Genomic DNA, 18885 nt, shown 5'->3' on the forward strand with positions numbered 1-18885 from the left:
ACCATGGGTCGTAAAACTGTCTTGTGTGTGCGCCTTTGTGACTTTTGAGGATGTGAAGGACCGAGGGTTTAGATCTCCTTCAACAACCGCTTACATGTTCTCTCGCCGCCCTCCCCCCTCTCCTTTGTATAGTTGCATGAATCATCTCAAGGAGTCTATGTGTATAACCATAATAATACTAGTTTTTGAACCCGTTCAACGAACGGGGATCGATTTCATGAACTATTATGAGTCAAAAAGTTTTAACTATAGAATATTGTAGTGTTTCAAATTTTGATGTCAACACTAATACTACAATATAGTATTAATAAAAAAAAAATAGCTTAACAAACATAATTAATTTGATTTATGACAAAAAATTATGGAAAAACAGAGAGTGGTTGAGTATATTAAATTATTATGAAAATTATTAGTAACTATGTAGAGCTATATATGAAATATGAATATTATATTGGCTTTCAAAAAAAAAATGAAGTGGACGGTTCTTTGTCTTCTCCAGTTCAGTTGTGTAATTGTTATCCACATGTTCTGTTTTATCATATAACTTCTCTGTTTGTAAAACATAAATAGTGTTTTGCAAGGCTAAATTAAGTTCTCATTGTTATACCAGGGAATACTTAGCATGAGTTTGGTTTTTAAGTCTAACGAATAGTGGGTTGTTTGACTTATTAGGATTAACAACTATCTTAACTTTGATGTATAAACTTGCACTTATTAGGACTTTTCATACATTAGTAGATTTAAATAGTAGGTTAAAATGTTAAATAAGTGGGTTGATGTAAATTTACTGCTTTGAAAATAAAACATATTGTAAACAATTTTCTATGAGCTTTTAAATGGGCTTTGAAATGGGCTATGTTATTTTGGTTTGGTCTTTGCTTATTTTCAATTTTGTTTTTTCGGTTTATTTCATTTATTTTATTTGTCATTGGAAGACGTCGTGAAGTGAGATTTAATTGTTTAAACACAAAAAAAGAGGAATTTATGATGTTTGAAGTTTGTTTGAGTGAAAGTGTAGAAGTTCTTCCCTCATCATTCGTTACACCTCCAGCCACAAACCCATTTCCCCTAAACTCATAGTCCTCGCTCTCTGCTCTCTTGGTTTCATATTCATTGTAGTCTTATTTATCTACTATCGTAGACGCCATGGATGGGTAAGTTTTTTTAGTCAAATATTGTTTTAGTCCAATTGCTTAAGATACTTAAGAGACAAAATGGGTTGAGTTGTACATGTGCATGTGTTGGGGACTTGGGTGTTCTCTTTCTCCTAATTTATGTTTTGGCTGAATTGAATATTTTATGTTTGATTTGACAGTAATAAACCTGCATCAGGAGTAATATGTTAGAGTATGGATAGGAAAGGCAAATGTGTGGCTGTTGCAAACACAGAAATGGATAGCAAAGTCCAAGGCTGAAGAGTGTTAGAAAGTTGGTGTTAGTTTATTTGTTTTTGTATGACACTTTTTTATGTTTTGACTTATAATATGTCTTGATACTTGTCAAGTTTGTGTGTTTCAGTCAGTTAAATTATTTTCTAGCTTATGGTGATCACAGTGTAATGTTTCCTGTCCTTTTTCTCTCTTAGCGATGTCGAAATATGTCGAGTAGATTTTTAATGTTGAAAATGTAATATCACTTTAGAAACTTTTGTTGCAAGTCTTTATGATTTGCTATCATAAAGACACATAAATTGTGGACTATAATTAGACTGTATACTATGCACATATACAGTCCATACACCCTTCCTCTATACACATATGAGTATATAGCTATATATTGTAACTATATACAACTTTTTGATGAGGTAAACCACATGGATACCATAGATTTATGGTATAAACACTACTGCATTAACCACTACTGCATTACCATATTTAAATACATTAGCTCTAGCTAGCTAGTATAATATATCATATTTGATTGTAAGGTAATGAGCCTGGGTGTTGACGCAGCCCCGCTTGGCAGTTCTGTTGGAGTGTTGGTTCGTTTTGAGCCTGATAATTGTAGTAGGATCTTTATTTAGAAGGCACGTCCGAATTACTTGTTGATTCCCAATTGCATACCTTATCAGTTCAACTCGATGACAACACATATGATGTTGATCTTGTCCCGCATTTATGTGGAATGTCATCTGTTGGTCCTTGCAGGGGAGGCAACGGTGTGTCTGGATATGCATAGTTCTAAAAAGCGAAGTTTGCACCGAAGTTTTTTTACTTTTTTTAAGTTGAAAATAGCTTATATCATGGCATATGCTTATATTATTGGATATAGCTTGGCTACTGGTAAAGTATACGGAAAATGGTTTGCTCAAGATCTCTGAAGACGAAACAGAGAAAAGAGCACTATTCTTGATCTTTAGGTATTCCTTTATGCCCACATATATCTTTTGAGAACAAAACCCAAAACATAGTTTGGAAATTAGTATGTAGTTTTTGTAATTGCACTATTAGTAAATTAAGTATTTATTTGCCTTCTATCACGGACCACATTCCACATTTGTCTCTGATGGTTTTCAAATATTAAACCATGAAGAAGAGTACCTGAGTTCTTTGGAAAAATGGTCATTGGATTAATAAACATATCAGTGCTCATGCTCTTTACGTGCTAACATGAATTAGCTAACGATGAACATTCTTATTATCTGCTTTGAGGATAGTACATAACGATAAATAGAAGTTGGTATTACACACCAATTTTGATAAGTATCAAGAAATCAGAAACTGTACACAAATGCATTAAACCAACCTCAAAAAATAATTAATGAGAAAATCGGAAAATTGGATGCAAATGTATTGAACTAACGTCAAAGAATATTAATGGGAAATCGGAAACTTAATGCAAATGCATTTAACAAACCTCAAAGAATAGTTAACGGGAAATCGAAAATTGGATGCAACATTGAATTGAACTAACCTGGTATATATCTGTTAAACTTTTAATATTAAATATTTTAAAGTTTGCTATTTGTTTTTAGGTGTGCATAACTTTGGACCACCTACTAGAGAGTGTTCTTACTGTGGAGCAATTGTGTGGGAGGGTGAAAGAAACAATAAGGGAAAATCAGCTTTTCCAACATTTTCCATTTGTTGTCAGAATGGAAAAGTTCAGCTACCACTTTTGGAGACGATGCCTACATTTTTAAGACATCTTATGGACTTACAAGGAGGAAGAAGATCTTCACATTTTCGAAGGTGTATACGAACATACAACTGCATGTTCCAATTTACTTCTGCAGGTGGAGAAATAGACAAAACATTAAACAATGGTGGGGGGCCTTATGCCTTCAGAATTAGCGGCCAGAATCATCATAAAATTGGTTCACTTCTACCAATTGAAAACCACCCACCTAAGTTTGCTCAATTATAAATCTATGACACTGAGAATGAAAGATGCAATAGAATGAAAGCTATACCTCCAGACGAAGAAAGTGCAGATCCAACAATTGTTGACGAGTTGATACAGATGTTTGATAAATACAATAAAGTTGTACAGTCATTTAAAATGGCAAGAGACAGATTTAAAGAGGATGATATGGTACCAGTTCGTCTAAGACTTATTAATAATCGACAAAGTGATGGCAGGCAATATAATTTGCCTACTTCAACTGAAGTAGCGGCTTTGATTATGGGAGATGGATTTGATGTTACTGATTATAGAGATATAATTGTTGAAACACAAAGTGGTGGACTTGAAAGAATAAATGAGTTACATCCCAAATTTATGGCCTTGCAGTATCCTATATTATTCCCACGTGGTGAAGATGGTTATAGACCAGGGATCCTATATAGGAGTAAAAGTCAGAGTGAAACTGAAGGGAATACAAGGAATACGGATACGAAAACAAAGAATATGGCTACCATGAGGGAATATTATGCATTCAGACTGCAAAAAAGAATTAAAGAAGGTCCTACATTGTGGATTGGTGGGCGTCTTCGTCTATCCTTCATCGTAGACGGTTATACAAGTATGGAAGATCAGCGTCTACATTGGTACCGTATGAACCAAGCAACAATCAGATCTGAATTGTACAGTAATTTGATGGATGCAGTAACAATAGGTATTATAGTAAGAACAAATAAATAGCATTTACCTTAATTTAAAACATTATAAAATTTTACCTAACTTCACTTCGAATTGCAGGTGATACGTCGGCAACATCAATTGGGAAGCGTTTGATCCTTCCATCATCGTTTACAGGAGGTCCCAGATACATGGTGCAGACATATCAGGATGCCATTGCCATTTGTAGATGGCCTGGGCCACCTGATCTTTTTATAACAATCACTTGCAATCCAAATTGGGATGAAATTAAAAGCTTTCTAGAACTAAACCCTGGCCTAAATCCGCATGACGTTCCAGACGTTGGTTGTAGAGCATTCAAGTTAAAATTGGAATGTATAATGAAAAAATTGCGCAAAGGAGAACATTTTGGCAGAGTAATTGCAGGTATGTAATCAAACAATGTAACCATAGTAATGTCTAAGAAAGTGTGCCTGTTTAGATCAACTCATATTACTTGGATAGATTTTGTATAACTTATTTTGAAAGTCGGCGTAGTCCTGAACAAAAAAGTAATCATGAATGATATGTTTATAAAAAAAAAATCTATGTTTATTACTATAGAACTTATAAATATTGCATAACAAATTCCATGTTTTTGTTTTTGCTACATAACCATTGTTTACTAACAAATTCTATGTTTTATTCTTTTGTTAGTATTGTATGTCATAGAATTTCAAAAGAGAGGATTGCCACATGCCCACATTTTGCTTTTTCTACATCCAGATGACAAGCCAAAAAACGGAATGGATATAGACAAACTAATATCAACGAATTGCCCGGACAAAGAAGCGACCCTTGCTATATGAAACTATAGTCCGCAAATGATTCATGGACCGTGTGGAAACAAGAAAAGGGGTTCTTCGTGCATGAATGATAAGAAAAAATGTTCAAGACATTATCCAAAGGGGTTTTGCAAAGAAAACAACATTTGATGAAAAAGGTTTTCTTTATGGTATCGAAGGAGAAACAACAAGCGAACTGCCATGGTAGGTGATAAAAACCCAGTTGAAATCGACAATGGATGGGTTGTTCCTTACAACCAAGCGCTTAATAGAGAATTTCAGTGCCACATCAACGTTGAGTATTGCAACCGCACACGAATGGTTAAATATCTGTTTAAGTATATAGCAAAAGGACAAGATAGGGCTACAGGCATCATTGAAGAAAATTTGAAATATGATGAGAATAAAAGAAAAACAATTCATGAAGTTGATGAGATCAAGCACTATCTAGACTGTCGTTATGTGTCTGGTTCAGAAGGAAGCTGGAGAATCTTCGAATTTGACATTCAATTCCGATATCCATCTGTTGAAAGGATGAATTTCCATCTTGAGAATGATCAAAATATTATATTTCATGATAATGAAGATACCTTTGAAATTGTTGAAAGAGACAAATCAAAGAAGACTATGTTCACAGAGTGGATGCGCACTAATCAAGTTAATGAGAAAGGAAGACATTTGATGTATGTTAACTTTACATTATTATTTGTGTGGCACAAAGATGATAAGGTTTGTACAAAACTGTTTTTTAGCTTCTAAAATAGTTTTTTTATATTTGAACTATATTTTAAGCCTGATTTATTACAATTTACTTTCTACAGTCCGACGAAGAAGAGAACAGGGACTAAAAATTGGTAGAATATACTATGCACATCCAACACAAGGTGAAAGATTTTACATGCGTATGCTTCTAAATATAGTCAAGGGTGCCAAAAGTTTTGAAGACATTAGAACAGTGAATGGCATAACTCATCCAGATTACAAATCAGCATGTAGTGCACTAGGCCTACTACAAGATGACGGTGAATGGCATAAAGCAATTCAAGATGCGGAAAAGTGGTCTAATAGTAACTCATTGCGACAATTGTTTGTGACGCTTCTATTATTCTCAGGAGGTATCAAATTCGGTTGAATTGTGGAATAAAAATTGGGAGCTACTTTCAGACGATATACTTGGATTACAGCAAGTAAAGCAAGGTAATGATAACCTAACCTTATCTCAAGAAGAGTTGAAAAAATTTACACTTCGTGAAGTTGAGATTCTAATGAATGAAAACGGCCGAACTCTAAAAGAATTTAGTTTTGATATTCCAAAACCAAATGCACTTGATAACAGACTGATACAAGAGGAGTTAAATTATGATTGTGCTACTCTATCCACACAATTTGAGCAGCTTCATCTTGGATTGAATGTTGAACAAAGAGAAGTTTTTAATGTTGTCATGAATGCAGTCCAGGAAAATATTGGAGGTCTTTACTTTGTATATGGAAGTGGTGGTACAGGAAAGACTTATCTATGGAATACACTAATTGCAAGGTTGCGGTCACAAAGGAAGATAGTACTTGCTGTGGGCTTCATCAGTGTAGCAAAGACTTCTTTTACCAGTTGGACGGACTGCTCACTCAAGGTTTAAAATTCCAATTGAACAAGATCACTTCAGCACTTGCAATATTAGTAGAAACACCCACTTGGCATATTTGATTCACAAAACTGATCTAATCATATGGGATGAAGCACCAATGAGTAAAAAAAATGACTTTGAAGCTGTTGATGCCACTTTCAGAGACATAATGTCAGAGATTGATATAAGATCAAAGGACAAACCATTTGGAGGGAAAACAATGGTTTTTGGAGGTGACTTCAGACAAACATTGCCTGTTGTAGAGAAAGGATCAAGAGAAACAATTGTGTCTACTTCAATTAATAGGTCGTATTTATGGCGCCACTTCAGGATTTTTCGACTTACCATAAATATGCGTTTGCGTAATAAAGACTCTAGCAAATCAGATGCTGAATTCAACAAATGGATACTGGATATTGATGATGGGAAACTTCCAAGTCGATCATTGTGTGAAGGAGAAGAACCTAGCTGGGTGAAAATCCCAAAAGACCTTATAATTCATTCAACAGGAGACGATATAAATGAAATTGTGGAAACTATCTACACAGATTTTTCCAAAAAATATTCTGAAGCTTGGTACTTGAGAGATAGGTGCATTCTAACTCCTACAAATGAATCAGCTGACGAAATAAATTCATATGTTCTCTCTTCTGTTCCAGGCGAAACACATGAGTTCTTAAGTGCAGACACGTTATGTGTAGCAGATGCTGGGATTGGAAATCAACACATTTTGTATCCGACTGAATTCCTAAACACTTTACAGCTGGCAGGTATGGCCAATCATTCTTTACAACTAAAAGAAGGTGCTCCTATAATGCTTCTCAAAAACATAAACCAAAGCAAGGGACTATGCAACGGAACAAGACTTATTATCACTACATTGTCAGATATTGTGCTTGAAGCTATGATCATTACTGGAAGTAACATAGGAGATCGACACACCATCCCTCGAATTGTGATGAAGTCTGATAAAAAAAATGGCCTTTTGTATTGCGACGTGTACAATACCCAATAAAGCTTTGTTATTGCATGACAATTAACAAAAGCCAGGGACAGACGCTGACAAATGTTGGAGTTTACCTAAGAAATCAGGTATTCTCACACGGACAACTATATGTGGCTGTTTCGCGTGTAACTTCATGTGAAGGACTGAAGATATTATTGGACAATAGAGACGGTGATTTGTACGAACATACAAAAAACATAGTCTATCCGTAGTATTCAACAATCTCCCATGACAAAGAGAACAGTAAACAAGACAAACATAAAAGTTTTTTTTAAAGATATTTACAACTACGCACATGGATATAAATGACAAAAATTTCTACATGCGAGGGTGCCTTCATGGATTTCGGGATCTAAGATGTTACCTATAGCATCATGGTCGTCAAGAATATATGAAGCACAGTTCTTATTTTATTTGTTTTAAATTAAACACAAGCATATCACCTATATTTTTCTTTTCTATATTCTTTCATTCTTTTTGCAATGTATATTTGACAGTATATAAAACTTACATTTACTATAGGAAAGAAAATAGTACCGCTGCTCCCAAGTGCAAAATTATGCCCTGTTGGCAAATGACAATGAGTGATCACGAACTTCTTTGCTCACAACTAATTGTAACCATGAACAGCCATACCATGTGATCATACACAAGAATTAATCTTCTTAGGCACATAAGCAAGCAGAGAGATAGGTTACCTATACAATGATGAAATTCATTAGCTACAAGACTTAATTACCATAATCAAGAAAGCAAGGCCTTGAAGTTCAAGAGTAGCCATGGATGCACCAGCAAATATGTCCAACAAAAACTAAGCATCATATTCAGTATAGAGAAAATGATATAAGCTCCACAAAGTGACCATAGTTGTCTCAATTCCCAACCAACAAGTAGTGCCCACTATTCACAAGGTATATTCTCTTGATCAAGAAACTCCTCCGAAGCCCATGCTAATTTTGTTAGAACCATAGTAGTGATGCTTACTTAGCTCTAAGTAAGTTCAATAAGGTAGCTACAGTCTAGAGAAACTCGATCAGCTCTTTCTATATTTTCACCAAGAATCGGCCAGTTTGAAGAATTCCACAACAACATCCAAATTCTTCTTACAACCATCTAAATGAAGTTTTAATTCATCCTATATCTTACCAATTGGAACTCAAAAAGCAAATGAATCCATTTAATTGTATTACAACTTCTTTCTCTTCACTGCATGCCTTTGTAATGTAGTTAAACGCTTGGAAGATGTTGACGAGGGGTTTGATCCGCCCTCTCTTCCTTTCTTAATGAACTCTGAGAAGGATGGGATTGGAGGAAGCACTATGTCCTGGAAAGGAGATTCTGTTCCTTGGTCAATTTGACGAGCCGCTGAACAAACAATGCTATGGGTTTCTTTGGACGAAGGCCTAAAGCCCAAATTCATAAATGCTAAGCAAACAATGCTATGGGCCTGGCTAAACAAAGAGTTTACCTAAGACTATACACCATATAAAACACTAAAGAGTCCCAGCCACCTAAATTTATTATTTGGATAAACCAAAAAAAATAATCACCATCAATAACCCACGCCCAAAACTAAGGCTGGATTAAATTTATTATTTGGATAAACTAAAAAAGAGATCAACATCAATAACCCACGCCAAAAAATTAATAAACACAGACTTATGATTAGATCCAATCCTATAACCAATAAAGAAGTACACTAAAACAATAACTTTACAATCAGATAAAACACTCAAAGTAGTAGTTATAAATATATCTATCAATCTTCATAATCAAGCAAAGAAAACAAAAATCTCAACTCAATACAACATCTCGGCCTCCATCAAGGTAATATTCAATTCATATATATTATATAATTTTTAGACAAAAAAATTTATTGATTCAACTACATATGCAATGGTTATGTAAATGTGTATAGAATAATTTATTTATACCTTCACTATAACTGTTGACGTGTTTCCAATATTCTAATCTTCTATACAATTTGTGACAAGGTTACAAACATGACAATTCAGTACCATATGTTGAACACCATCAACCGTTCAAAAACTGCTTGGAAATTAAAAGTTAGGGTCGTGCGAAAGTGGGATGATCTTTATTCTAAAAACCTAGCTATCAAACACAGAGAAGTCCTTCTTATTGACGAACAGGTATGTGCTTAATTAGTACTAGATTTACTATTTATTGTTTAATTGTTGTTTATAAAAAATTTATATTCTATGTATTATACAGGGCAACCAAATTCAAGCTAAATATGGGGTGAAATTAACAAAGAAGTTTGAAAAGCATATGCAACCAGATGCACTATTACTTATTGAAAATTTTGACATTGGTGACAATTCACCTAAATACCGTGTTGTACCGCATGATTACAAACTCGAGTTAAATGACACTACTATAATCAAAGTTGTCACCAATCACGATGTGCAGATTCCTCAAAACCTATTTTCATTCACTTCTTTAAATGATATTGACTCAAACAAGGACAACATAGTCCTTACAGGTAATACGTTACATTAATCCTATATATTTTTTTTAACCAAAACAACTACGACAATAACTTTGTATACAATGCAGATGTCGTAGGACTACTACTGAAGGTTAAGGCAGTTGAAACATCAACCATAAGAGGAGGCAATACAAGGAAAAGACGAGATATAATCATAGCAGACACAACGTATAACAAATAATATATATTATGTTTCACAAGTTCAATTTTATTTTTATTTACACAGATTCTTACTCTTCATACTATCAATGCAGAAACACTGTACTTAGAGTCACATTGTGGGGTAGTGCAATGGATCAGATTCCAACTGACTTCATTCATTCACCGGACAAAAATTATGTGTTAATAGTAACATCAACTTCAGTACAGAACTGGAAAGGTAATCATCTTCTTCTTTGTTTACAAAATACTATTTCTTTGCATTCATGATAGTTAACTTTACCAAAATCACAGGATATTTTCTCCAATCAACATTTGGAACAAAAATATATACAAACTTGCAAATACCTGAAGTTGAATCAATCATGGAAAGGTAACAAAATTTCATATTAATTGTATTCAATTTATTTGATTTTCTTTTTCTAAAAGTAATAACAATTTCCAAACATGCAGAGCGCAACAAATAAAAGAAGAAGCACAGGAAGAAAAAAAAAACGATTTAGAACAAATAAAAACAGGGGACGAGATACAGAGCTTAACTGACATCATAAATCAAGATAACCCTGTAAAGGTAACAACAACTACTTATCATCCTTCTCTAAACAATTTATATCATATAATATTGTTAATACAATTTATTTTGATTTTTCATAAAAAGGAAAAGTCGTTCCCGTCTTGAGCAAAAGATTTCTAAGATTTTAAATGACGACATATTACCATGGTATTATAAAGCTTACAAAATTGCGTCAGTAAGCTTGAAGAAATCAACTCCAGGCTTTGGTGCAATAGATGTGAAAAATATCCAAAACATTCCAGAAGGTATGACTATGTAGGAAAACTATAAAACATGTCTATTCTAATCAATTAGGTGCTATTTTTTTTTTATTATTATTTTTTTCTAATTTTTCACTTTTGAAAAATAGGTATAAATTAAAACTTGAGATCACAGATGATGAAAGTTACACAACCACAATTGCATTTGGAAATATAGGAAAAGTCATGATCAAACATTCGGAAGATGAACTCTATAAAATTGAAAAACAGGTAAAAACATCTTTAATTAAAACAATATATTACAATTCTTTAAACAAACCACTAATAATTTCTTATTTGAGAAGATAGAGAAGATATTGAAAAGCATTGTTGGAAAAAAATTTGATTTTTGCATGAAAGAATCCAATAACAGCAACAATTATAACACGAAATCGTTTGTTCTTTTGTACGCATGTCCTATGAGCAATGATGAAGAGGTATGTATATACATTAAATGTCGTTTCAGAATTTATACATATGATTATTACATATGACTATATACACAGTTGGAACATTTCTCTATTAATACAGGAAACAAACTCAGAGATAGCTGCTATTGAAAAACCAACAATGGAAAACCGGAAAAAATCTATGACAGAACCTCCAGAAGAAACCCCCTTATCCAAAAAAGTCTGCAAGACTTTAGATCTCAAGGTAACCATTTATATATATTAAATGTCTTAGTAAATTTAATCTTTCAAAATAAAACAAATGGAAATCTAATTACTTTTTCTGTATTATTTTTCAACAGGACAATCACTTGGAATGAAGATAGTTTCTACTCAAAGGAGTATAATTCAATAGTTGAGTGGACATTAAGAATTAGTTATCATTGGATCATAAGCTACAATTTATTATTGTGTTTGTGTTGTTCATGCATGATGAACAAAAATAGGAATTCATTTTGAATGGATAATAAGTTATGCTACAATTTATTAGTCGATGTGCATTGGACTTGCTAATATTTTTTGTCAAGTACTCACCGAACTCGTCCTTGGATGTGGCGCATAAACATCTTAAAACCGGATCCAAGAGGTTGCGAGAGACCCGGTCTTGAAAAACACACTTTAAAGACATTCAACATACTAACTAAATAGACAAATTTTCAACCAAACAAGACTACATTCCGAAGTCTCACAAATTGAGTTTTACTCATTACCAGTTGCAGTTACTGAATGAGTAATATACTAATACCATATCTCAACAAATACCAAACACAACTCAACTAACATAAATATCACTCATTTCCACGCAAGAAAATTCGTTTGGGAGGAGCAAAGGAAAAGTAGCGAGCCAAAGAAACAAACCAACCAAAGTAAGTGACCTCTGCTATGTAAGGAAAAGTATAATGAATTGCCTTTATGCTGTTGATAAATGCTCCAGATGTTGCAGAAATCTTGAACCGGATCTTCGTGTCACTGCATAGATTGAAGGTAGAAGAATACACAGATACTTAAGATAGTCTACACCTTATGATTGCGACTCGAATATGTTTGATTATGTCCAGCTAGCCGAGTTACCGATATAACTACGAAGGGAATGATCCTCCACAAAGCCCTTATAACTTTTCATTATGAAACTAATATTTTTCAATATTGGTGCAAACACTATATTACTCACAATACACTGTGTTTGTGACTTGGACTAGAATATGTATACATATAGTAAAAATTGGGGGAATGAAATCCATGAATAAGGAAAATCAGCACCTAAGTATATACCTTGATTTCTTCAACTCTCCTTTTTTTTCATATCAACTTTAACATTTACAGGTAAAAATACTTCTGAGTGCCATGCTATGTGATAGTTTTCAATCCACAAGCAGTAGTATAAAGCAATCAACTGTCGTAGACCCACACACACTTTCATTACTGACATATGCAAATTTAGCTATCCAAATCTTTCGGCAGTTCCAACAAATAGAGAAAGAGACAACACTAAAGAATAGAATGTAAAAGGCTGAAGTTCTAAAGCCATAATCTGAACATATTGGATTCCAAAATCTGAAATCCTTCAAAACAACCTCAATAGCATTAACTTCTGTCAACCTGCTTTACATGTGACGATGTCGATGTCGAAGCAGTATCAATTGCTTCACCAAACAATCGATGTCAGATATAAGAATCTTCTTTGCTGATTACAACAATCTTTCCGTTTCTCATTCCAGTATGAAATTTTATGGCGTATATTTGTGCAAAGAGAAGCTCATTCCATGTATCATGAACACCAGGGAGGCACCAGTGCAAGCAATTGGTGTAGCTTTGATACTGTATCTTGATCCAGTTTTTCGACCAGATCAGGTACATCTTATGGTTACTCATTTTAATTTTACTTTAGCAAAATCATATTCTTATTTAGGATTAATTAAGGGAGATAAGCTAGAGGACTACATCGCATGATTATACGTTATGATTGCTGATTAGAGTTACTATGATGCTTTACATGCATGAACTATTGAAAGCCTCATGAAATTCCAAAACTATGTAACAGCAACACAAAAATGCAATATTTCTGTCTCTTTACCTTCCTTCCCTGAACATCTTCTATATAAAGCAAAAGCTTCCCCACTCATTGTGTTGTTCCTTATCTGTTGGCAGTGAATTCCTATGTCCTTTCGATGGTTGAATAACACTTCGCTTTTTGCAGCTTAGTGTTAGCTTAAGAGAAGCTTTGTTTGAGCCATGTACAAGAGCATTAGCTGTTCTGTCATTGATGATGGGCTAATTAGCAAGGTATTTCTAAATATGCTATTGTGAATGTAGTTTTGCACCCTTTTTTTCCCCTAAGGCTAATGTTGTTTGCGTTGTTATGGCTTTTGAGTAGTATCTCATTAATTTGACTTTTTGATGAATTAGTTATGGCTTCATTTTTTAATCAATTTTTACAGTAATAAATTGTTGCATATGATATTCATTGCTTGCTCCCTCCATACAATGTAATCGTCCAAAAACCAGGTCCTCAAAGAAAATATATTCAGATTCTATAAAATTTGTTAATAAAGGATGTCAAGATCCTTGCTTAATCTTCCTCTTTTTCACAGCTATTTTGGATCCACCTATAAAGTACTAAATGAGCTTAAATATAGAAAGCATAGGCATACCAAATTTCACAAACTTCCATGACCATTTTCTCTACTGAAAACAAATTTCAAAGAACAACAATGTTTTTCTCTTTCCTCTTTTTTTAACACATACTTGACACTGAGAGATGCAGAGAATTGTCCATACATGTCACAACACATGATGTACACCATTCCAAAGGTCCTTTGCATCTGCAATCCTCCTTCGAAGGTAATGTAGAATTGAAAATTTGAAAAATGAAATTATAAAACTTCATTAGACTACATGTAACAGGTGATACTACTATCAAGCACACTCCAATTACCTGTAAAAGCGGTTCGCGGATGTATGATAGTGATGTTACAATAGAGGGTTCATGAATATTTTGACAGTGAAGCTAGGGTTTAGGAAGTGAATATTTTGTTCCAAGCAAGTGAATTTCTTCTTTGCAGTAGTGTTACTAACATGGACTATTGTAGTGTCCATGACTGTGCAAGCACGACCATTGGCCTCCGGTTCAACTCTAACTGCTCGACTAGAACTCGAGGAACAAAACCAGTGTTGGAAATCTTTAATGGAGCTTCGAGCATGCACTGGTGAGGTAGTTCTGTTCTTTCTAAATGGTGAAACATACTTAGGACCAAGTTGCTGTCGAGCCATTCTGGTCATTGAGCACAAATGCTGGGTTCACAGACAAGGAAAGCACTCTACTCCGAGACTATTGCGACTCCACATGGATAAACCAAAAAAAAAATCACCATCAATAACCCACGCCCAAAAGTTCAAGCCACCTAAATTTATTATTTGGATAAACCATAACCAATAAAGAAGCACACTAAAACAATAACTTTACACCGTATAAAACACTCAAAGTAGTAGTATTCTAAATAAACAAAACAGTTTAACTTATGAATACTAGAGAATCAATCAATAACACATTCAAACAACTGCAGACTTCTATCTCCCATCTTCAACACCTAGGTAAACTACTAAACTTTCAAAGTTACATATAAATTTATTGTTTTATGAATTCTTGATTATTGCTCTGTTATAAATTTATTGTTATATTTAGTACATATATCACTTATCTGAATTGAACTACACCACTATCACATAGATTGGTATCAATCATCATATGTGAGCATGATTTATCATCTTAACACATTAGCTACATTCAAATTTGTAACTTAGTCATAAGATAACATACTAATTTTTTTAAAATTTATATGCAGCAATATGGATCATAATACAATCTTTTCTATTTCAAGGAAAGCAATATTGATTCAAATCCTGATGGAAATCAATATTTATAAACCACCGGTTTACACAACAAAAGTGAAGGGTGACAAATTTGGATCAACTGTAACAATAGATGTTCCTATTCTAAAAGGAATATTTAAAGAAAACTGTGACGAATATGATGAAGATGAAGATTCAACCCTGCAAACATCCTATGGAACTCTTGAAGAAACACAGAATAAATCCGAGAATGAAGCTGCACAAGCCGCTCTCACATCACTATGTCAATGGTACAAATTCGAAGTCAAAGATTTCAACTTCACAGAACTTAAAGAAGCAAGGAGCGAAATCAATCATCTACGTCAGATTCATGAAGAAGCTACAAAGAAAATCAAACATCTTCAAGAAGCCAATGAACAATTTCATGAAATAAATCAAGGCCTACATGTTGATATCATGCACATTGGACAAGAAAATAGAGAATTGCGAACAACACTTGCTAATGTTGAAACAGAAAACAGAGAATTGCGAACATCAATTGCTAATGTTGAAACAATCAACATAAGTGATGATAAAGACAAACAAATAGACGCGACAACTGATGAAGATTCTGACATAATCAACATTAGTGACGATGAATAGAATAGAGTTACATGGAATTATTAGTTATTTAAAGAGTTATCATTATGCCAAGTTTTATTAGGAATGTTCATGCATTTTAATTTGTTTAGAAGTTTTAGAACCTTCGATTAGTAACTATATGACTACTTATTGCCTTGATTTTGAATGAGCTTCAATGCATAGGGCTTTTAAATCTGCACCACAGTATGCCACACAACTAGCGGCAAATTCCATCCTTAAATCCTTTGACGGGGTCGCTTCCATTTTCGCATGTGAATACACGTGTTTCTATTCTATTCTATTTCAGATAATCTTTTTGGACACGACAATTCATTTAGCAAGCCCATCCTCTTGGATGAAAAAATCCCGGCTATGGGCTGGGCGAAATGCTAGTATAATAAGAACAACATAATTACACACCCAATCTTTAAGCTGATAACTACGAATCATTCAAACACAAATTTTGAATCTAAAAAAAAAAAAAAAAAAACTTCAATTTCAACTAGGAATCCTAAAAACCCAAAAATCCGACTACTACTAACGAAAAACACCATTTGACTTCAAACTACCAAACCTAAAAATCCAAAAAGCCTTCCACAAGTTCCATTGAAACTCTTCATAATTAAACTCCTGCAAAACCTTCAACAAGTCTTCATCAACTATCTTCTCTCTATCTCAATCAACACCCAATCTTATTTTTCACTATTCTTTCAAGAAATTGAGATCTACAAGAAAACTAAAGGGACTCTACGTGTTCTCGATGCAATGTGTGGCTGTGGATATTTAGTACAAGCTGAAGCTTTGATTTTAGTGTTGGTCGGATATGGGTTTCACATCTCTAAACTTAAATGTTCAATCTGAAATTTGGCGATTTTTTTTATTTAATTATGCTTTAATGTATTGAAGGAGAGAAGTAATTCTGTTGGATGAGAAATGACTTGGGGCAGACAACAAACTTTCAACACGACCATCAATATTGTGCAAGGAGTACGTCTATGGTTTTTGCCTGGAGTTCTAGAGATTCCTATTATGTTAACACCAGAGCCAAGTGAAAGTCGTTTTGGAATGGATATCAAACGAACCGAAGAGGTGATTTCCCTCATAGGGAACATACAATATGTTCATAACTACATATAAATAGTTTTCTGGAACCTAGCTTACTAGGAAAATATTATGGACCTGACTGAATTTTATTTATGTAGTAGGGTTTCATCTGCGTTCACACTGTGGCAAAAGGGTCTGCAGCTGATCGTCTTTGGATTGAGGCGTTACAAGAGCAAGCAAGTGAGACAGGACACTTCGTCATGATATCCAGACTAGAGCACCATCATCTTTTATATGCTGAGGTTCCGATTTCATTGTTGCATAAAATTCCTCTCTTTATATGTTGCTTATATTTGTATGAAGCATATTCATTGCATCCCTTCATTTCTTTGTGTTATCAAAATGTGGCATAAATTGTATGTCAACAACGAGGATAGTTCTTTTGAGTTTCATATATCAACTTCTCCGTAACAACATACTTGTACAGTCATAAGTCACCAGTTACCTATCCAAGTACCATCCCCTTCATTTGGATGTTGCCTTATTTTGGTATTTACCTAATCCGCTCTTTCTTTCTATATCCTGTCCTTGCTGATCTCTTCTTTCTCCAGGTATAACTCTTTTCAATCTTATCATTCACATATCCCTTAGCTCTTTGGTGCAAGTTTTTACGATTTCTTCTTTTTTTAATTTTTTACTTACATTATTTCCTGCTATGGTGATGTTCTATGAAGTATCACATGTGTATACTTAGGTGGTTGTCTATATGTGATAAATGTCGAGGGCATATTTTCATATGTACTTCACCAATACAGTAAAATGCAATGCAGTAATAGATGTTTCTTGGCCTAAACATTTGGCAACGATTTTGCAAGCCTAATGAAATATTTTTATGAAGAACATATGGATTCTGTGTGATAGTGAAATGCTCCGTTAATAAGTTTGGAGAAGTATTTAAGTCGTTCATGCATTTGCAATCAAGTAATTTGTTTGAAACAAACTTGAAACAAAGCATCAATTGGTTGGCTAGACCGGGGATGCCTAGACGACATACCAATAACTTAAAGCTCAAGTCAAATTTGAATTTTTTTATACTTTAATTATTTTCTTTTTAATTCCTCCTAAATTTTTGTAGTCCCAAGAAAATGGATCAGTGATGGTCTGCTTTTTTATATAGAAAAAATTTGGGAATAGATATTTCAACATTTTAAACTAATCGAATTTATTTGTGTATTTTTCCTTTTATTGTTTCCAATTTTACTTTTTATTTATTATTATTATTATACCGGTTTAATTATTTTATTTTTTCTGACATGACCACTCCGTAGCAAAGGTAGCACTCATCACTTATTAAGAATCTCTCCAAATTGCACTGTTACTTGAAGCAATGTAAACACACCAAGATATGCATTTCTTTTTAGGAGTCATTGAAATTTTGGGATGAGCTTTTGAAGAAGCTTTTGATGAATAAGGATGTTGTGGACGAACTAGGTCTACCATACAAATTTTATATCGGGCCAAGGAACGAACTGTCAAGGTACAATTGCAATTTAATTAGGAGCTAGGAATAATTTTATTATTCCGTCATCTTTAGAAGCCTTGAGTTAGGATTTTATGTGAATTGCACTCTTTGATTCTGAATCCAATGTCTATAAACCCCACTTACATGCCAATGATGTATCCCTTGAATACCTTGAATATAGTCAATTCAGAATGAGCAACTTCTACAAAACGATTATATAAAATTTGGATTGAAAGGTATGAAATTTTCCTAGAAGTGATTTATCAAGTGTTTTTGTTAAGAGTTTGTTTTATATCTGATAAAGTTTTGAAGCCCCTCACCCCTCACCCTAACATTTATGCTTACACAATATTGATGAACATCTATTGTAGAGAAGTTATTGGGAAGGCCAGGTGAGGACTGAGTAGCACATAAGAAAAACTATTGAAATCCTAGAGAAGTGGGGAG

The 18885-nt window shown here is 33.8% G+C and overlaps 4 protein-coding genes across 4 annotated transcripts; all 4 read left to right on the forward strand.

Annotated features, from left to right (window-relative positions):
* Positions 1-2921: 2921 nt before the first annotated feature.
* Positions 2922-4868, forward strand: LOC147491253 (uncharacterized). Its single transcript, XM_086567211.1, has 3 exons — positions 2922-4057; positions 4141-4446; positions 4717-4868. The coding sequence occupies exons 1-3, from the start codon at positions 3400-3402 to the stop codon at positions 4866-4868; spliced, it is 1116 nt and encodes a 371-aa protein (XP_086423337.1). The 5' UTR covers positions 2922-3399.
* A 177-nt stretch (positions 4869-5045) lies between these two features.
* Positions 5046-6478, forward strand: LOC147491254 (uncharacterized). The gene is made up of 2 exons (XM_086567212.1): positions 5046-5573; positions 5957-6478. The coding sequence occupies exons 1-2, from the start codon at positions 5046-5048 to the stop codon at positions 6476-6478; spliced, it is 1050 nt and encodes a 349-aa protein (XP_086423338.1).
* Positions 6479-6584: 106 nt separating this feature from the next.
* LOC147491255 (ATP-dependent DNA helicase PIF1-like) lies at positions 6585-7481 on the forward strand. Its single transcript, XM_086567213.1, has one exon. It carries the CDS (start codon positions 6585-6587, stop codon positions 7479-7481), a length of 897 nt encoding a protein of 298 aa, XP_086423339.1.
* A 1720-nt stretch (positions 7482-9201) lies between these two features.
* On the forward strand, positions 9202-11722 carry LOC147491256 (replication protein A 70 kDa DNA-binding subunit B-like). The gene is made up of 10 exons (XM_086567214.1): positions 9202-9299; positions 9467-9622; positions 9705-9975; positions 10050-10149; positions 10236-10360; positions 10435-10513; positions 11064-11184; positions 11259-11390; positions 11485-11607; positions 11705-11722. Exons 2-10 carry the CDS (start codon positions 9476-9478, stop codon positions 11720-11722), a joined length of 1116 nt encoding a protein of 371 aa, XP_086423340.1. The 5' UTR covers positions 9202-9299; positions 9467-9475.
* The last annotated feature ends 7163 nt before the right edge of the window (positions 11723-18885 follow it).

This window comes from Coptis chinensis, chromosome 6 (genome assembly GCF_015680905.1).
Source record: "Coptis chinensis isolate HL-2020 chromosome 6, ASM1568090v1, whole genome shotgun sequence".
NCBI lineage: Eukaryota > Viridiplantae > Streptophyta > Magnoliopsida > Ranunculales > Ranunculaceae > Coptis > Coptis chinensis.